Source organism: Larus michahellis, chromosome 22 (assembly GCF_964199755.1).
Source record: "Larus michahellis chromosome 22, bLarMic1.1, whole genome shotgun sequence".
NCBI classification, from domain to species: domain Eukaryota; kingdom Metazoa; phylum Chordata; class Aves; order Charadriiformes; family Laridae; genus Larus; species Larus michahellis.
In genome coordinates, this window is record NC_133917.1 from 5,910,708 (window position 1) to 5,929,420 (window position 18,713).

The 18,713-nt window shown below is 57.8% G+C and overlaps 2 protein-coding genes across 5 annotated transcripts in view; one reads left to right on the forward strand and one right to left on the reverse strand.

Moving 5' to 3' along the window:
• Positions 1–288: 288 nt before the first annotated feature.
• Positions 289–3,631, reverse strand: ORMDL2 (ORMDL sphingolipid biosynthesis regulator 2). 3 transcript variants are annotated; one of them, XM_074565097.1, is made up of 4 exons: positions 3,552–3,631; positions 2,064–2,238; positions 1,689–1,840; positions 289–1,434 (listed from the first exon to the last, which is right to left on the reverse strand). In XM_074565097.1, the coding sequence occupies exons 2-4, from the start codon at positions 2,235–2,237 to the stop codon at positions 1,299–1,301; spliced, it is 462 nt and encodes a 153-aa protein (XP_074421198.1). In that variant the 5' UTR covers position 2,238; positions 3,552–3,631; the 3' UTR covers positions 289–1,298. The 3 variants fall into 3 exon arrangements, with proteins under 3 accessions (XP_074421198.1, XP_074421199.1, XP_074421200.1); XM_074565098.1 differs by having other exon boundaries at positions 3,398–3,592; XM_074565099.1 differs by lacking the exon at positions 3,552–3,631 and adding an exon at positions 2,489–2,606.
• A 194-nt stretch (positions 3,632–3,825) lies between these two features.
• SARNP (SAP domain containing ribonucleoprotein) overlaps positions 3,826–18,713 on the forward strand; it is a 39,001-nt gene continuing 24,113 nt past the window's right edge. For both annotated transcript variants that reach the window (XM_074564980.1, XM_074564981.1), the window contains exons 1-9: positions 3,826–3,922; positions 4,341–4,440; positions 5,915–5,961; positions 6,816–6,883; positions 8,121–8,172; positions 12,057–12,130; positions 13,832–13,860; positions 14,443–14,468; positions 16,141–16,209. In XM_074564980.1, coding sequence (XP_074421081.1) covers positions 3,887–3,922; positions 4,341–4,440; positions 5,915–5,961; positions 6,816–6,883; positions 8,121–8,172; positions 12,057–12,130; positions 13,832–13,860; positions 14,443–14,468; positions 16,141–16,209 — 501 coding nt within the window. In that variant the 5' untranslated portion in view covers positions 3,826–3,886. The remainder of the gene's footprint in view (positions 3,923–4,340; positions 4,441–5,914; positions 5,962–6,815; positions 6,884–8,120; positions 8,173–12,056; positions 12,131–13,831; positions 13,861–14,442; positions 14,469–16,140; positions 16,210–18,713) is intronic.

Sequence of the window (18,713 nt, forward strand, 5' to 3'; positions counted from 1 at the left end):
CCCGGCGGGGCGCGGGGCAGCCGGGACGGACGGACAGACGGACGGACCGGCTGCCGCATTTCTTCAGGGTTATTGTAAACGTTCAGGTGACGCCTGGTGCTGGGGAGGGAAACCCCCCACCCTGAGCCGCTGCTGCTCCTTCAGCCGCGGGGCCAAAGCCACCGGGGGCTATTGGGGGACTCACGTGAGTCCCCCCTGGGGGGCAGCCTCTGCCAGCGCCGTTTGCATATTTCTTTTTTAAGCAGCTTGTTCCGTTTTTTTTTTTTGTTTTTTTTTTTTTTTTTTTTTGCTCGCCCCGAGCTATTTATTACTGCGCACGGCCCCTTTCTGTTCGTACAGCCGCGTATGTTGGCTACGCTCCTCCTCCTCTTCCTCCTCCCAGCGCGGCCCCAGCGCCTCTGGCCACGCCACTTTGGCTTTTCCTGCCCCAGTTTGGCTCCGGGGACCCTCGTCCCCTTCTCTCAGCACTGGGGACCAAGAGCATTATTTTTTTAAAAAAAAAAAAAAAAGAAAAAAGCAACGGCAGGAGCTGCTCAGGGGCCACTGCCGAAACTGTGCTGCGAGTGTTTTTTGCCGAGAAATGTCTCTCCGGCACCTCACCGAGCGTTTAGTGGTTCCCGGCGCTCCACACCGTGGGCCGGGCTGGTCCTTGACGGGGAGTGACAGCCCTCGGGGGCCACGCGAGGCTCCCCAGGCTGCCACCAGCCCCAGCGGGGCCAAGCCGGCCCCTGCCTGGGCTGAAACGCTCCCGAAACTGCTGCCGTAGGCGCCACCGTTGCTTTCCACTAACCTTTTTTGTACTCCCAGAGCGGAGCAGCTGGGTTTTAAACGGTAGTGTACTTCTTTCTTATCACTTTTGTTAAATTAAAAGTACGGTTTGAAGGAGTCTGGCTGGTCTGTGCGGGGAGGGCGGGAGGCGTGAGCTGTTCCCACTTGTCGGGACGCTGCTCCTGTCGTTCTCAAGTTCTTTATTATGGTGGGAACATAGAAAACACGAGGACGAGGGAGGTGTAGGGGGACGACTCTTCCCCCCGCAGTCCGCAGTTCTCCCCTCGCAGGTGCTTTCTGCGGGGTTACACGGAGGTTACCTCAAAGGAAACACGCACGTGTGACAACCGCTTGCTCCAGACTGCGCGTCTGCGCTTCTCTCTTCACTGAGGAGATTGCTCCTCCTTGGAGATGGAGGAACCTTACGAACAGCTGGAGCGGCCCCTGCCCGCCTCACCCTTCTCTCCAGCCGGTGCCTCGCGCCGCGCTGGCGTCCCCGGCTCCGCTGGAAGCGCTGAGCTCGCCGTGTCTCAGTATTTATTGATGCCAAAGACCCGCACGCCATGGAACTGGGGCAGCTTGGGCAGAAGGACGCTGAGCAGGGAGGCCGTGTTGATGACGAAGTGCGCAGGGTCGTATTTGGTGTAGAAGCTGGTGAGGAGGTACCTGGGCAGGGGGAGAGGGAGACCCCGGGTGAGCTCAGTGTCGCTCCCACCCTCGCCGCTGCTGGCACTGGGGGGGGATTTCATATGCCTCGCTGGCGTTTCCTGCCCAAAACAGCACCTCGCAGCTGGGGAACCCTCCTCTCCAGCCCCTGGGCCCATCCCCGCCGGGGCAGCTGTGCTGACAGAAGCTCAACGGTCACACCGCACACCCCAGACTCTCTCCTGCACCCTCCCGCCTCGTTCAGCGGCACTCACAGCACTACCGGCGAGATGCTGAGGAACTTGCGCGACGAGGTGCACTGTGTCCCATAGTCGATCTGCTCCCAGTGCGTGAGGAGACGATCCTTGCCCTGGTCCGGGGTCTCAAACGGGGTCCCCTTCACCGTGTGCAGCAGCAGGTACATGACCTGCAGGTTCCAAGGGGAGAGGAGACGTAAAGCAAGCCCAGGACAGGCTGCTGCTGGCACAGAAATGGGCTTTGTGCTGTTTCCCGAGCGAAGGACCTTTCAGCGCCAGCCCCCTAGACTTTCCCTCGGTGCCCTGTAGGAGTGACGGGACACCGAGCCATCCCCAGCGAAGGCCACCCTGCATGCTCTCCGGCCCAGGGGCGGAGGGGGGGGTGTCACTCACCAGGTTGTGAATGACGTTGGTGAGCGTCCAGACCACGGGAATGCTGAAGAAGGGGATGCTGAGGAGAACAATGTGGAGGACCCCCACGGAGATGACGTACGCCAGCCAGATGCCCCGGCTGTTCATCACCCGCGTGTTGGGGTTCACCTCGCTGTGTGCCACGCCGACGTTCATCCTGCAGAAGACAAATGGCGCTTCTAGAGGTCTCCTCAGAGAGGCTTTCCCCAAATCTCTGCAATTCCTAACCCAGTTCAGGGCTCTTGGCAGAGCCCCAGATCCACGATCTTCCTGCAACACTTCTTCACCCCGGCCTTCCCAAGTGCTGAACCCCAACACACCCCTGATGCCAGCTCCCTAATGAGTGACTCCGCATCTCAGCCTTAAGGACAGGAACACAAGGGCAAGGAGGAAAGAAAGGAGCTCACCCCCAGTCACCAGAAACGCTGGGAACAAAGTCAGAGCCGCCCCAGGACAGGCTCCGCTCTCCCCAGTGTTCCCCCCCTTCACCATGAGCCTGGCTCCTCAGCCCTAAGGCAGACGTGGGGCCGGGAAACCATGACAGATCCTTTCCCTCGGGGGGGAATATTGTCCTCCCCAGGGCCGGGTACGCCTGCTCCCCTCACAGCCCTGGCCCCTCAGAGCTCAGCCTCCCTCTCTGTCCCCTCATGGCCCTTTTGCTCACGCCCCCAGTCCCCCACAGTCTGTCCCTGACACCATGGCCTCAGCCCCCTGTCCCTTCAGCCCAGTCCTCCCTCCCTGTCCCCTCCTAATCCTGTCCCCTCGCACCTCAGGCCCCTCACAGCAATGTCACCCCCGCAGCCTGGTCCTTCCTCCCCAGCCCTCACAGTCTGGCCCCGCCACCATGGCCTCGCACCCCCGGCCCCTCAGAGCTCAGTTCTCCCTCCCTGTCCCCTCACAGCCCCGTCCCCTCCCTCCCTGTCCCCTCTCATCTCAGGCCCCTCCCAGGGATGTCACCTCACAGCCCGGCCCTGCCACCATGGCCTTGCACCCCTGTCCCCTCATAGCCCACCCCTCCCTCCCTGTCCCCTTATAGCCCCATCCCCTCCCTCCCTGTCCCCTCATAGCCCTGTCCCCTTCACAATCCTGTCCCCTCGCACCTCAGGCCCCTCACAGCAATGTCACCTCACAGCCTGGCCCTCCCTCCCCGGGCTCTCACAGCCCCGGCCCCGCTCTCCCCGCTCCCCCAGCTCCTCGCAGCCCTCTGGCCCCGCTCTCCCCGCATCCCCAGCACCTCAGAGCCCACCCTCCCCTCCCTGTACCCTCACAGCCCCATCCCCTCCTCCCTGTCCCCTCACAGTCCTGTCCCCTCGCACCTCAGGCCTCTCACAGAGATGTCATCTGACAGCCTGGCCCTACCTCCCCGGCCCTCACAACCCAGGCCCCTCGCAGCCCTCCGGGCCCCTCTCTCTTCGGCCCCTGGCAGCCTCCCGTTCCCGATCGCCCGGCCCCTCGCAGACCCCTGCCCACCCGGCAGCTCCGTGGCCGTTGCCAGGACCCTGCCCGCCTTCAGGCCCGTCTCCAGGAAGTCCCCGCGCTGGGCCCGCTCTCTCCCCATTGGCCGCTCGGCAGCGTTTCCCCGCTTCCATTGGTTGATCTGCCCGTCGCTCAGCGCCGCCCCGCCCCTCGCACGCTAGCAGGCCAATAGCGGGCGGAAGGCGCGGGAGGAGGGGCAAACCTGGCCACTCGCGAGAGGCGATGTTGGGAAGTGGTTTGAAATCGCCGGCCCAGGAAGCGCGGCGCTGATTGGGCGAGAGGCGCTCGGCGGGGGCGGGGTTGGCAGCGGGGTCTGCGGGGGCGACAAGATGGCGGCGGAGGCTGTGGAGCTCCATAAGCTGAAGGTACCGGCGGGGCCGCCGTGGCTTCGCGTCCCGCCGCGGGGGAGTGTGGCCTGGCCTGGCCGGGCCGGGGCAGCGGAGGGGTCCTGGACTCCCGCCGGCTGCCCTCGCCCCGGGGACCGTCCCGGGGGGTCTCCGCCCGGCGCGGGGCCCGCGGCCGCCACCCCCGTACCCGGGTCCGCCTTCACCCCGCCCGGCGGCTGCCTCCTCGCCGGGGCCGGCCTGTGAGAGCCACCCTCCCCCAGGCCCTGTGGGGTAACCGGTCACCCGGGTTAACGCCCGGCGGCCCAGGGGCGCGGCGGGTGTTTGAGGCGGGGAGCGGCCTTCGTGGCTCCTAAAAAAAAAAAAAAAAAATAGTAAAATCCATTTGTCTCCTTTATTTACGTGCTTCTTAATTTTTTAATTCATTCGTGTCGTGCAGCTGGCCGAGCTGAAGCAGGAGTGCCTGGCCCGCGGCCTGGAGGCGAAGGGCAACAAGCAGGATCTGATCAACCGGCTCCAGGCGTACCTGGAGGAGCACGGTGGGTGCCGCGGGGCTCCGCGGGTGCTGGCCCGGGGGCTCTCGGCGTGTGTGTGTGGGAACCCTGGGGGAGAGCAGAACCCCTGCTCTGGGTGTGTGGCTCTAACAGCGTATTCAAAGTAAGAACCGCGACCGCTCGGCCTGTGGCTCGCCGTGACCTCTCGTGGGTTGGGGCACAGCGGCCGCTTTGGGTAAAATGTTGTGCAAAATATCTGAGGTGCCTGAAAAGGACAGGAGGAAACTGCCTCGAGTTGTGGCCAGGGGAGGTTTAGGATGGATCTCAGGAAAAAATTCTTCACCGAAACAAGTTTGCAGAGGGCCGCGAAGATGATCAGAGGGCTGGAGCCCCTCTGCTGTGGGGACAGGCTGGGAGAGCTGGGGGGGTTCAGCCTGGAGAAGAGAAGGCTCCGGGGAGACCTTGGAGCCCCTTCCAGTCCCTCAAGAGGCTCCAGGAAAGCTGGGGAGGGACTCTGGAGCAGGGAGGGGAGCCATGGGACGAGGGGGAAGGGTTTTAAGCTGAAAGAGGGGAGATTTAGGTGAGATATCAGGAAGAAACTCTGCTGTGAGGGGGGTGAGCCCCTGTCGCAGGTTGCCCAGAGAAGCTGTGGCTGCCCCATCCCTGGAGGGGTTCAAGGCCAGGTTGGCCGGGGATTGGAGTAACCTGGGCTGGTGGGAGGTGTCCCTGCCCAGGGCAGGAGGTGGCACTGCGTGAGTTTTAAGGTCCTTTCCCACCCAAACCATTCCGTGAGTCTGTGAAAGGGTTGTAGAACCTTGGACCAGGCTGCCCAGGGCAGGGGTGGAGTCACCAGCCCCGGAGGGGGTTTAAAAGCTGGGCAGATGTGGGTCAGTGGGGGTTTGGGCAGTGCTGGGTTAATCGTTGGACTCGATCTTAATGGTCCCTTCCAGCTTAGACGATTCCATGATCCTAAAGTTTATACAAAAGGATAGGAATACCCCATTTCCTCAAGTTACTCCCTGAAACTTCAAAATAGGAACCTTCCAAAAGAAAAGTGGTTTCCCTGGAAAACTCTGCCCAAATGCCTCCGTGTTAAAAGCTTGGAGTTTAACACAAGGGCATGGGACGTGTTGTTGGTGTGTCTAATGCTGCGTCTGTTCTGACTCATCCGTGGCTGAGCAAGAGCTCCCGCACCGGGGTGGGAAATAAATTTGAGTCTCCTCTTACCTGGAAATGTAAGAAAATAACACTGGCCCGGGCAGCCCCGAGAAGCTGTGGCTGCCCCATGCTTGGAGGGGTTCAAGGCCAGGTTGGACGGGGCTTGGAGCAACCTCTGGGGGGTGTCCCTGCTCAGAGCAGGGGGGGAACAAATGAGCTTCAAGGTCCCTTCCAGCCCAAACCATTCGGTGATTCCAGCTGCCTTCGCTTCCTGCTTTCCCCAGTAAAATTCTCAGAGGAGACTTTATCCGAGAAACCAAAGATATCACTGCTGCAATTGCTCTGTTGTTTTGTTTTCCAGCTGAAGAAGAAGCAAACGAAGAAGATGTGCTGGGAGAAGAAATAGAGGTAAGTGTTCCTGTGGGCAGCTCGCCCTGCTGGAGGTCTCGGCGGGGTGTTCCGGTTTGCCTGGCGGCGTGCGACCTACCGCCGGCTGCATCGCGGTTCTCCCGGCTTCAGAGCGGGGTCGTTCCGTCCCCGTGCAGCAGGATTCACGCCGTGTCACACTGTGGTTTTGTCCTGAGCTGAGCAGCAAATGTGGCGGGCCGCGGTGTGCTTTTAAGAAAGAACATGTTAGAAAAAGTTGCCTGGCCTGCGGGAGCGAGCCGTAAAGCAGGAGAGGTTGTTCTGAGGCGGGGGAGTGAGGAGATCCAGCCTGGGAAAGCGCTTTGTACCTAAAACACCAGCGGAAACCAATTCTTCCAGCTTGCCAGGCTCTTCACCACTTGGCCGGGACGGGGGGAGGATGTGGAAGCTTTCTCCCCAGTTTCACAAAAAGTCTTTGGGGGGGAGCGAGATGGGTCTCAGCAGATCGATGCTGGGCATCGAGCGCGAGCACGGTGTAGCTTCAATGTTCTTTGGCTCCGCGTGGCGGCTGGAGAACGTCTCGCGAATAATTTCCTACGCCTTGTGAAGCTCAGACTTTCTGGGGAGGGATTAGACTTTGGATAAAAGAAGAGTCTGCGGCTGTTGGGACCTGCCGGGCTGGGAGCGTGCAGCGCTGCTCCTCGCTGCGCGCCTCACCTTTGCGGGCTGAGATAAACGCACGGTGCAGGAACCCCAAAGTGTGCGTGGGCCGGATTGCAGGCGCGTCCCTCTTAAAGCGCTGAGAACCCAAGAGAGCTGCCGACGTCCCCGCTGCGGTGTTTCTCTCCTGCTCAGCTGTTTATTCTCTGACCTCCTCTCAACTCCTTGACCCGCAGGAAGAAGAGCAGAAGCCGGTGGAGCCGCCCGTCAAAGCGGAAGAGCCTCCTGTAAAATCGCCTGACGTGTAACTATCCTTTCTGAGTAGAACAACGCGAATCCGCGGGGTGCAAGGCCGGCGCCCGTCGGCTTCCTACAGCCCCGTGTTGGAGTTTGGGCTGAAAGGAGGTCGCAGCGCGCCTTGGAGTTGGGATTGTGGCCCTTGCCTCAGCCCGGTGGGGTAATGCCGTGCTCTGGCCGTCCCGTCTGCGTGGCTGCTCTGGCCTCCGTGGCTCGAAGGGACGAGCCCCGAGCGAGCCCCGGGCTTGTGGGCAGGAGGGGGCGTCCTGTGCCCGCCGAGCGCCGGCAGCGCCAGGTCCCAGCTCCCAGGCAGAATTGCTTCCTGTGAAAGTGCCATTAAACCATTACTACCTTTCAGGGCATAAAATGAGAAACCTGTCCAGGAATCTGGAACAAAAGCAGGGCATTTTTCTAAATGGGCGACCTTAATGAGGCTGGCTGTGACCCACTGTTTTATGGGAGTTGTTTGGAGGAGGAGGATGCTATTTCATTTAGCCTGGGAACTTCCGAACTTTGTCTCTTCCTCTTTTGTTTTCCCCCCTCGAGCCTGAGCTCTGTTTTCGGAGCATAAACTTTGGAGCACGCCCCCTCCATTATATTTTCGTTTGGGCTTTTTACTGGTCCCACTGTTGTCAGCCGCACATTGTTCAGGAAGTGTGTGTTTGAAATGGAGCCTGGGTGCGGGGTGCTGGGGCTGACCTGGGGAGAGTTGCCTGTGGCTGTCCCATGAACTAGAACAGAACAACCCTTTGTATTTGAGGGCCATAAAGGAATAAAGCTCTTTGGGGCTTGCAGTCGAGGCTTTGGGCTTCTAACAAGAGCTGAATGTGACTGTTAAGAGCTGTAGGATGGGCAGGGGGTTATTCTGGGGCGCGTAGGTCTGCGTGCGGCCTCTCGCTCGTAATATCCACCCGGCGTTTTGAGACGTGTCTGCAGCGTCCCGCTCAAATCGGAGAACGTTTCTCTTGCCTTAAACAGCTGGTTGTTCCTGCGAGCCTGTAGAGCACGGGTGGGAGTGGGGCTGGTTCTTGTGTCTTTTCCAGCTTCCCATCGTTGCCAGAGGAATTGGGGAGCACTGGAGGCACTGGTTAGGCTCGCGGGGGAACCATGGCTGCACCTTCACCGGGTTGCGTGTTTCCTGCCCCCTCGTACACCCTAGACTGGGGTTAAAAGTTTCATACTTCACTTTAGCATCGTGATCTGGCTCTGCTCTGACCAGTTTCTCTCTTTCCCAACACCTCTAGGATTACGGAAAAGAAGGTAGTGAAAATAACATCAGAAATATCGCAGATGGAGGTAAGGTTCCTTCTGCTACTGCATCCTCCCAGGTGTGGGTTTCCTTATTCGCTTCGTTCAGAGTCTCTTTTGTGTGTTGCCGGGGCTGTGTCAGTGTTCCCATTGTAAACCCGCTTGATTTTTTTTTTTTTCCTTGATTTTATATTACTGGCTGTGGGGTGACCTGGCAGGGTGGCGACCCCGTGGCACGTTTCGCTTTGCCGGGAGATTTTGAGGCCCGTTCCTCTCAATTGTCCATTGACGCCTCTCTCCTCGCTGCCGTGTCTTTCCCCCACCAACCACCACTGACCCTCCCTCAATATTCCCCACTTAGCAGCCACAAGCCGCGTCGTTCCCGGGCCATCATTCCCTCGCAGACAAAGGGGGATGGTAAAGGCTCTGGATGGTAAAGGCTGGTAGACTCGAACCGCCTCAGTGATGGCTCTGGTGTATAAAATGTGTGTTTCCCGCTGTTGCCAACAATGAAAAATTCCCCTACGGAGTTCACCAGGCCGCGGCACGTCCCTGTCCCTCGGGACTTGCTGCAGCCCCGTTGCTTCAGACATGTAAAACTACAAAGCTTTGTGAGGGCTCGCTTCGGGGAGGAACTGATAGGAGCTAACAGATCATCTCATCTTTATCTTCTCTGGCTTTGTCCCTTACGTTTGCTGGGCTTATTTAAAACAAACACACTTAGAAGCTGCCGATTCCTCTGGGAAAACTTTGCGAAAGTTTTTGAGTTTCAGGAATCCGATTGTGGTTCTCTAATCCCCACCCCACCCCCCTCCCGCGCCCCCCTTTTATTTTTTTGCTGGTGTTCCATAAGAAAGAAATCACTATGAAAACATGATTCTTGTCTCCCTGCTGTTCGCCCCTACTTCGGAGTTTTAATCTTCTGTTTGGGACACGATCATTTCCACAGCAACCAGGGTGATGTCGCAAGCGGAGGATTATGACCTCAGCAAGGGAGTAATGAGGAGAAACACAGGGCCTGATGTGAGCTGGGAGTGTTGCTGGAGGAGCCACGTCCCCCCGTGGTGTGGGGCTGCCCTTGGCCCTAGCTGGTTAAAGAGCTCATTAAGTGAAATCGCTGAAGTTAGGCTCTTGCCCTTCCGTTTTTCTCCAAATTCTTTTTCTCCAAAATTTTTTTTTGGTTTGGGGTTTATTTTGGGTTTTTTGGGTTTTGTTTGTAGAATCACAGAATGATTTGGGTTCGGAGGGACCTTAAAGCTCACCCAGTTCCACCAGCCCAGGTTGCTCCAAGCCCCGTCCAGCCTGGCCTTGAGCCCCTCCAGGGATGGGGCAGCCACAGCTTCTCTGGGCAACCTGGGCCAGGGGCTCACCCCCCTCACAGCCAAGAACTTCTTCCTCAGATCTCACCTAAATCTCCCCTCTTTCAAAGTATAACCTTACCCCGTGTCCTATCCCTACAATCCCTAAATGCCATCCCTGGAGGTGTTTAAAAGCCGGGCAGACGTGGGTCAGTGGTAGTTTGGGCAGTGTTGGGTTGATGGTTGGATTCGATGATCTTAAAGGCCCCTTCCGACCTAGGGAAGTGATGGAATCGCCATAGAACCACAGAATGGTTTGGGTGGGAAGGGACCTTAAAACTCACCCAGTGCCACCCCCTGCCCTGGGCAGGGACACCTCCCACCAGCCCAGGTTGCTTCAAGCCCCGTCCAACCTGGCCTTGAACCCCTCCAGGGATGGGGCAGCCACAGCTTCTCTGGGCAACCTGCGACAGGGGCTCACCACCCTCACAGCAAACAATTTCTTCCTCACATCTCACCTAAATCTCCCTCTTTCAGTGTAAAACCCTTCCCCCTCATCCCATGGCTCCCCTCCCTGCTCCAGAGTCCCTCCCCAGCTTTCCTGGAGCCCCTTGAGGGACTGGAAGGGGCTCCAAGGTCTCCCCGGAGCCTTCTCTTCTCCAGGCTGAACCCCCCCAGCTCTCTCAGCCTGTCCTCCCAGCAGAGGGGCTCCAGCCCCCCCAGCATCTCCGGGGCCTCCTCCAGCCCCGCTCCAACAGCTCCGTGTCCTCCTGACGTCCCCAGATCTGGAGGCAGCACTGCGGGGACAGCGGGGGGGGTGTCTCCCCAGAGCCTGTTTGATTGAATGCGAATCAGGTCTCGGCAAAATTATGTCATAGATGGTTTTTGAAGATAAAAGGGAATTCTTTTCCCGTACGGTGCATAATTGAACGCCGGAGGCTGTTAATGTGGGCTGTTACCAGAAGTACAGAGGAGTTCAAAAAGCGAGGAGACCGATTCCTGGGAAAGGCGACCGTCGGGGATAACGGAATGGAATTGCGAGCCCAGCCCGAAATCCAGCCAGTCGCTTGCTGTGGGTCTGGGGGGTTGTCAAGGGGGCAGAGCACCCCCCTGACCGTACCGGTCACCCCTGGGGGGTCCCGGGGCAGCGGGGGTTTTGTTCTGGCCTGGCCTGGCCGTAGTCGACAGCCGTTCAGGAGCTGCCTCGTCGGGTGTTTCCTCTGGATGTTCTTCGGGGTGTTGGGAAGAATAAGGAAATGTGCCTTGAACCGAGCGATACAGTTTTGGGTTTTTTTTGTCTTTATTGTTTCGACTGAGTTGAGTAAAAGCTCCTCAGTGCCGACAGCGTTAGGGGTGGGTGTTCCTAATCCCGCTTTTCTAAACATTTGTGTTTTGATGCAAATGTTTATTACGCTCCTCGCTGCGCTTTTGGCTAAAGTAAATGTTTCCATTAAAATAATATCTGTTTCTCTAACCTTTAAAACACCAAACGCATTTTTGCACCCTTGTGGAATAATAAAATGTTAAATATTTCCCTTAAGCTTTTAAGGGGATTGAGTACTCAGAGGCGCAAACCCTTGCGCTTCCGATGTTTCCAAGCTTTTTCCCAGCCCGGGGAAGCTCCAAGCCTGGGCTCCGGTGGGGGCAGCGGGTCCGGTCCTTCCGACGTAGCTGAGTTCCGTCTGGAATTGTGCTGCTAATGGCAAACCGTGGCTGCCAGGCTGAGCCGACTGCGCGGATTGCCTCCGTCTCTTGTGAAAAGGCTTGTGCCAAATAAATAAGTTTCCCTGAAAACAAACACCCCCCCACACCCCCCAATCCCCTTTTCTAGCGTATTTCTTTGCCCTTTTGCTCAGGGCAGGGAAGAAAAGGGAATCTCGTTTGCCTCTCTCCTTGCAAATCCGCTGATGCCGGTCATGCCCGCTCCTGGAGGGAAGTCGGGGCCGTTCCCTTTGCGGTCGCTGCTCCTTCCCCGTGGCATCGGGCTTCCCCGGCCGAGGTGTGCGGTGCCGCGCCGGCCTCCAGCGCAGCCTCGCGCCATCTTAAAACAGTCGCCTGGCTCCGGCCGCTCCCTGGTGCCGTTCTCTTCTGGATGTCTCCTTTCCTTAGGAAAACTCCCTGAGCAGCTGAGTAAGGGCGTGCCTTTTTTATTAGTTTTCTTTTTAATTAGTCCTGTGTTTATCAGAATGGTGACGGAGCCTTTTGGCCACCTTTGTGCGGTGGCTTCTTGGACGGCCCGAGCCAAGGGAAGGTGCCTCGAGCCAAAGTCCTTTGAAGCGGAGCTAAAAGCTGCGGGACCTGACGTTATTGAGCAGCTCGGGGAGTTTGCTTGTGCTGCAGGAATATCGGCTAACGGCAATAATGTCCAGCCTTTCTTAGATGCAGCAAACCAATAGCTGATTGAACCTGTGGAAAAAAAAACGCGCGGGGATTTTTTTTTAAAAGAGAAGAAGGTGCCTACAGCATCTCGCCCTTTACCTGTGGGTGCGGGGTCTGTTTTTTCCCACTGCTGGTCTAACGGGGCACCTTGGAGTGTCAGCCCGCCGCAGGTGGCCGTTTGCATCTGCGCAACGTCCTTCCGGTACCCTTCAAACCTTCCCTCTTCCTCAGCTTGCTTCTTTTCTCTCCCTCCAGCGAATGCAGAAGAGGGCCGAGCGCTTCAACGTGCCCGTCAGCCTGGAGAGCAAGAAGGCGGCGCGGGCAGCTCGGTGAGTCCACGCTCGCAGCCGTTCCCCTCCTCTCGCCGGGGGGAAAAATCCCTCCGGATACCTCTGCCTCCGGGACAGGTGGTGTTGGCGTGAGGTGAACGCGCTCGGACACACAACTGCGCTGGGGAGGAGTCGGGAGGATGAGGCGGAGGTTGCGGGTCGGATAGGGGCACAGAGTCTAGTTGGAGGTCAGCGATGAGCGATGTTCCCCAGGGCTCAGTACTGGGTCCAGTCCTCTTCAGTGTATCCATCAGCGACCTGGATGAAGGGATAGAGCGCGCCCTCGGCAAGTTCGCCGATGACACAAAGCTGGGGGGGGTGGCTGACACACTGAAAGGCTGTGCCGCCATCCAGAGAGACCTGGACAGTTGGAGAGCTGGGCAAAGAGGAACCTCATGGAATTCAACAAGGGCAGGCGCAGGGTGCTGCACCCGGGGAGGAATAACCCCCCGCAGCGGGACAGGTTGGGGGTGACCTGCTGGGGAGCAGCTGGGTGGCAAGAGACCTGGGAGTCCTGGGGGACAACGGGATGGCCATGAGCCAGCGATGGGCACTGGTGGCCAAGAAGGCCAACGGTAGCCTGGGGGGCATCAAGAAGAGCGTGGCCAGCAGGTGGCTGGAGGTCATCCTCCCCCTCAGCTCTGCCCTGGGGAGGCCACAGCTGGAGCACTGGGTCCAGTTCTGGGCTCCCCGGGTCAAGAGGGACAGGGAACTGCTGGAGAGGGGACAGCAAAGGGCTACCGAGATGCTGAGGGGCTGGAACATCTCTCTGATGAGGAAAGGCCGAGGGATTTGGGGCTCTTCAGTCTGGAAAAAAGAAGTCTGAGGGGGGATCTTATCAACACTTATAAATACTGAAAGGGGGGGTGGCAGGAGGATGGGGCCAGGCTCTTCTCAGTGGTGCCCAGGGACAGGACAAGAGGTAACGGGCACAAACTTGAGCATGGGAAGTTCCACCTCAACATGAGGAGGAAGTTCTTGACGTTGAGGGTGGCAGAGCCCTGGCAGAGGCTGCCCAGAGAGGTGGTGGAGTCTCCGTCTCTGGAGACATCCCAAACCCGCCTGGACGCGTTCCTGTGCCACCTGCTGTGTGTGACCCTGCTCTGGCTGGGGGTTGGAGGAGATGATCTCCAGAGGGCCCTTCCCACCCCGGCCAGTCTGGGATTCTGTGGGATTCTGTTTCCCTCAGCCTGAATGAGCTGTGGGCAGGTTTGCTGGAGGGTTTTGGGGACGCGTGCTGTGTTACGCCTGCAGGGACGTGGTGCTCCTCGTGGGCAGGAGAGACCCCGGTGTCACGTTCAGGCCGTGTCTGACTGCGGGGCGCTCGATGTGTTCCTTACTGGTGCCTCAGACTAAAATACCGGTGAAATTTCTGGCAGTTCTCGTGGTTATTCTGGAAAGAAAGAGGAAAAAAAAAATGGTGAACTGCTGGGGCTCCGGCCAGCTTTCTGCACTTCGGGCTTCGTTTTATGGAGAAAGCAGGGAATTAATGCCCACGGAGGAAGCGCGGGAGCCACTGCAGTAATTCCATTAGCCGATAATAGCGTGTTCCAGTTAATCTTACCCTCAAACCAGTTTGATTCAAGTACGCTCAGGAAAAGGATTTGAAGGAAAAGTTCACACCCAGGAGTTGACGCGCCGGGTACTGCCTGACCTTCTCTTTGCCCCCGTCCCTGACTCAGCTCTGTTTGCCTTCGGCAGGTTTGGTTTGGCCACGGTTTCGACTAAAGGTGAGGAGGTGAAGCAGACGCAATCCAGGGAGTGACCGCACTGCAAATATTGAATTATTCCTGGGGGGAAAAAAAAAAACCAAACCCAAAAACAAACACAAAACTTGCCGGTGGGACTACCTTTGTTTTCACCTCTCTCCCTTTTCCTGAGTGCACCCGGGAGCTCCGAGCGGGAATTGTAGAATAGGGAAGAAAAGGACAAGGTTGTTCCCTTGGTGGCTCAGATGCTTTTCCCGGCGGCTCTTACTTCCAAGCACAGCTGGAAGACGCGAGCCAGATTTCCCCGCGGTACCCCTGAAAACACCCTTTGGCTTCATAAAATGCCGGGTCACGTCGCCATAGCTGACTTAGCGAGGTGGGACGGCAGCAGGTTTGCGGTGGAAAAGTGGATTTGAAGGTGAAAAAAGAAACTGGGAGACTCTGTAGCGAGCGGAGAGAGAAGCCGGGGAGGAGGGGACGGCGGTTCTTCCCCAGTTTGCGGTGGGACAGGGCAGCGCCGTGACTTTGCTGCCCCTCCAAGGTGCCGCTCCCCATCTTTGTTCTCTAACTGCCTTTTCTTTTTTTCTTGCCTCCTCGTTTCAGGCCTCTCTGCAGACAGCAAACCCACGGTAAGAAACGCTTCTCGTTCTTGACCGGCCGCTCGTCAGGCCCTTAACGCGCGTCACGGTTTGTAGGAAGAGGGTTTTACCCGCGGGCGGGGATAAACCGCCCGCAAGGTCCGGGAGCAAGGTGTGCGGAGCGAGGGCTGGCGGCGTAGCCCCCCCCGGGCGTCATGTCTGCCCGCAGCTGGGGAGATTCCCATCCCTGCGCCCGTTTTCTCAGATGAGCTGATTTTTAGAATCAAATGCTGAAAGGAACAAAGGTGGATATTTGGTTGGTTGTTGTTTTTTTTTTTTTCATATGCCTGGCTTTCATCCTGTGTTTTTGTTGGAATTGCTTGAATTATGCCTCGGGAATGGAAACGACGAATGACCTGTAGTAAATTACTCGGCTTTTAATGGCCAGTGCCGCTTTGCCCAGCCACCTTCCAGGTCTCAGTAGGAGGCACCGAAGGCCAGGGAACTGCTGGAGAGGGGACAGCAAGGGGCTACCGAGATGCTGAGGGGATGGAACATCTCTCTGATGAGGAAAGGCCGAGGGATTTGGGCTTTCAGTCTGGAAAAAAGACGACTGAGGGGGGACCTTATCAACGCTTATAAATACTGAAAGGGGGGGTGTCAGGAGGATGGGGACAGTCTTTTGTTGGTGGTGCCCGGGGACAGGACAAGAGGTAACGGGCACAAACTTGAGCATGGGAAGTTCCACCTCAACATGAGGAGGAACTTCTTGACGTTGAGGGTGGCAGAGCCCTGGCAGAGGCTGCCCAGAGAGGTGGTGGAGTCTCCGTCTCTGGAGACATCCCAAACCTGCCTGGACGCGTTCCTGTGCCACCTGCTGTGTGTGACCCTGCTCTGGCCGGGGGTTGGAGGAGATGATCTCCAGAGGGCCCTTCCCACCCCAGCCGTTCTGGGATGATTCTGTGGGATTCTGTGAGTCTCGCAGCGGGCGGGCGGGTGGCTCCGTGTCTCGGCGTTTGCGTGCTGCGTTGAGGATGGGTGGAACAGTTAAGCCGAGATCTGTCGCCAGGCGAGGCTCTGGCTTTGTCTGGTGCCGGGGGCACAGAAGATCTTGCACGAACATCTGCGAGGAGGGACAGGGGTTTCCTCTGCGGAACCGCGTGCCCAAAAAGTCTGTGTTCGTCAGGAAGAGGTGCCGTAATAGTGGCTGATGCCTCTCTAGGAAACCAGGCAGTTTGGGCGATTTCCTGGGAAGCTGCTTGGTGCAGGGATCCGCTTGGATGTGACACGCGGGTCGTGGAAGGGTGAGGGCGCAGCGATGGCTGCGTAAACCGGTGGCAGCCAGGGTGGCATTGGTAATTTGGGGGAAGCGCTGGCAAATTTGCCTCCCGGGCTGGTTTATTTTGTGTTGGTGTTGACCAGGCTGCTGCGGGGAAGGTGCCGGGGAGGGGTCAGCATGGGGGGGTTTCTCCTGGGGTGGGTTTGGGGAAGCGACGGGGCGGATCGGTGGTTTCTGGTGCTTCCTTTGGGACACAGGTTCTGCCCGGCGGCCCGGGGTGTCGGGGCAGCACGGTGCCCAGCGGAGCCTCCCCCGGGGCTGGTCGCTGCACGCAAGTCTGTTCCGAGAGGCAGCCTTTTCTCCATCCCTCTTGAGTGACGGTGATTTATTATTTTTTTGTTTATTTATTTTTTAAATTATAAATTGTTTCCTATGTCTTTGTAGGTAAACATGGATAAATTAAAGGAAAGGGCTCAAAGATTTGGCTTGAATGTCTCCTCGCTCTCCAAGAAGGTAAGGTGCCTCTGCCTCCAGGACACTTTGCCCCTCCGGATTAGCCTGGCGCTCCGGCGCGGAGCGTGCTGTGGCCTCTCAAAGCCTTCGTGCCGTTTGAGGTTTTTACATCTTGTTATTAGTGCGGCGCACGGGCCCCGGACCCCGGGGGAGCCTTGTCAACACCGTTTCCTTCATCTTCCCCTCTGTTTGTTTTTGCGTGTGTGACTCTCGCTATGGTTTTGAGAGATTTAACCGCCGCCGAATGGAGGCATTGGATTTTAAGCTCGTTCATCCGGGTTTTAACAAGGGAAGAGAGCCCGTTTCGCAGGCGGTGTAATTGGTATGTTTTCAGGCGTTTGACTCGCGCTGTGGAAGTGCACGTTTCTGTTGGGGGCAGGAGCCAAGTCAGTAAAGACCAAGGTAATGAGCTCTCTGAAGAGAAAGCGTCCAGAGCTCCCCGGTAGGAAATAACTCTTTGAAGTACAAATGAGATGAGCTTCGTAGGGGGATGGATTTGGTCTTAAAACTATTTATTTTTCCAGGAGAGAAATATACCCCTGAGGGTTCTGAGCGTAACCCTCTCCTGGTCCTCGTTACCTGTCGATGGATTTAGCTCGGCCTTCGCGTGCTGGCGCCGGCCGCGGGGGCTGTCGGTGGGGCAGGAGCTGGAGCCGCGCTCTGTCTCCCGCTGGGACCCCCTCCCTGTGCTGCGCTGGGGGGAGCTGAACGTGCTGGGGGGGGGACACCATGGGGCGTGCTTGGAGATAAACGTGTGCCGGCGAACGGTGTGCTCACCCCTGCGATAATCCCTCACCTAAATGTAGCAAATGGAGGGGTGAGGGGTGGGGGGGAGAAGATGAATTTAGCACCTTTGGGGGGAAAAACGGGAGAAAAGGATAAATATAGGCTCTGAGATGAATCCGACATCCTGCGCGCTGCCCCCGCACAAATAGCCTTTTCCTCTTCTGGGCTGCGCCGAGCCCGGTGCTGCAGCGCTGTTGGGAAATAGCGGGGAGCGGAAAGAATTGTCCGGCTCTGCAGCTGGGTGGTGTTGGCATGGAGACCTCTCCTCTCCCTGCGGGAAAAGGGGAAGAGCCAGGGGAGGTTCGGCTTCTCTCCATCCCTCCGCAGTGAGCCCCTCTCCTCCTCGGGGGCAGGGGGGGTGTGGGTGGGATGGATCTGACCTTTTTTTTTTTTCTTTTTTTTTTTCTTTTCTTTTCTTTTCTTTGCTGCCTGTTTCTCCACGTACCAGTGTTCTGCTTTATTCTGCTGGCCCCGGGAATTCACTGATGTAGAAAATATCTGGCATTGGAGGTCGCTGTTCTTCCCCCCCTCCCCGCCTCCCTCCTTCCCTCTCCCGTCCCTTTGGGGGTGGGGGAAGGAGGCCAGCGCATTAAAGCTGGGATATGTGGAGCTCAGGGTGAGAGGCTGCTCAAACATCATTAACCCTGTCACTGGGAGCTCCCATTTTTCAGGAGGAATATACGCCTTGTCAACCTTTATGGCCGTGGCCTTCCCTGGCCGGGATCGTGTGGCTGCAGCTTAATAAAGCCAGGGTTTATGGAAGGAGGCGGCTCCCGGGCTGCGCCGTGGCCCCTGGGCTCGGCAAAACCCCGAAAGCCCCCAAGGCTGAGCCCCCCGAGCCCTTCACAGCTATCGCAGCTGGCTCTGTGCTCCCCGGGGACCCACTGGTGGGTGGGGCAATGGCTTGCCCGGGGCCAGTGGCCGGGCTGGCTCCAGCCCTACAGATTCATAGAATCATAGAATTGTCAGGGTTGGAAGAGACCTTAAAGATCTTTTAGTTCCAACCCCTCCCACTAGATAGGGTTGCTCAGAGCCCCGTCCAGCCTGGCCTTGAACACTTCCAGGGATGGGGCTTCCACTCCCACCACTCTGGGCAACCTGGGCCGGTGTCTCACCACCCTCATGGTGAAACCCAGGCTGGGCTTTGTGTCCCCCGATGGAGCGGTGTCCGGCAGCGGGGCTCGCTGGCCGGGCTTTGTGTCCCCCGATGGAGCGATGTCCGGCAGCGGGGCTCGCTGGCCGTGTCTCCTTTTTTTTGTTTGCTCCGCCGGGAAGGCGAGTTCACGGGCTTTAGAAGTGGCTTCTCCCACTGAGCGGAACATGCTCTCGCATTCCTGGGAGGAATATTATTGGTTACTTTAATTAGCTGGTGGTATTGTGCTTCCCACCTGGGTGTTCTTTATAGCTTTTCATTACGGAGGAGCCTGGCGGTTGCGAATGTTTACATGTGCCTTGGCAGGTTTGGGGGTTTTTGGTTTGGGTTTTTTTTTTTTGTTTTTTTGGGTTTTTTTATACCGTGCGTGGCAGCAAAAACTTTACAATAAAGCATTGTCTGCGCGGAGCCACACTTCATTTCCTATTCAAATTGATTTGGGGAGGGGTAGGGACGTGGAAGGGGGGGGCGGGTGGCGGGGGGAGAATCGTAGCCAAGGGGGATTTCAGACCCGCTGGGAGCGAATGCAGAGCTGCGTGAGTGGCTGTGAACTCATCTGTAGCTT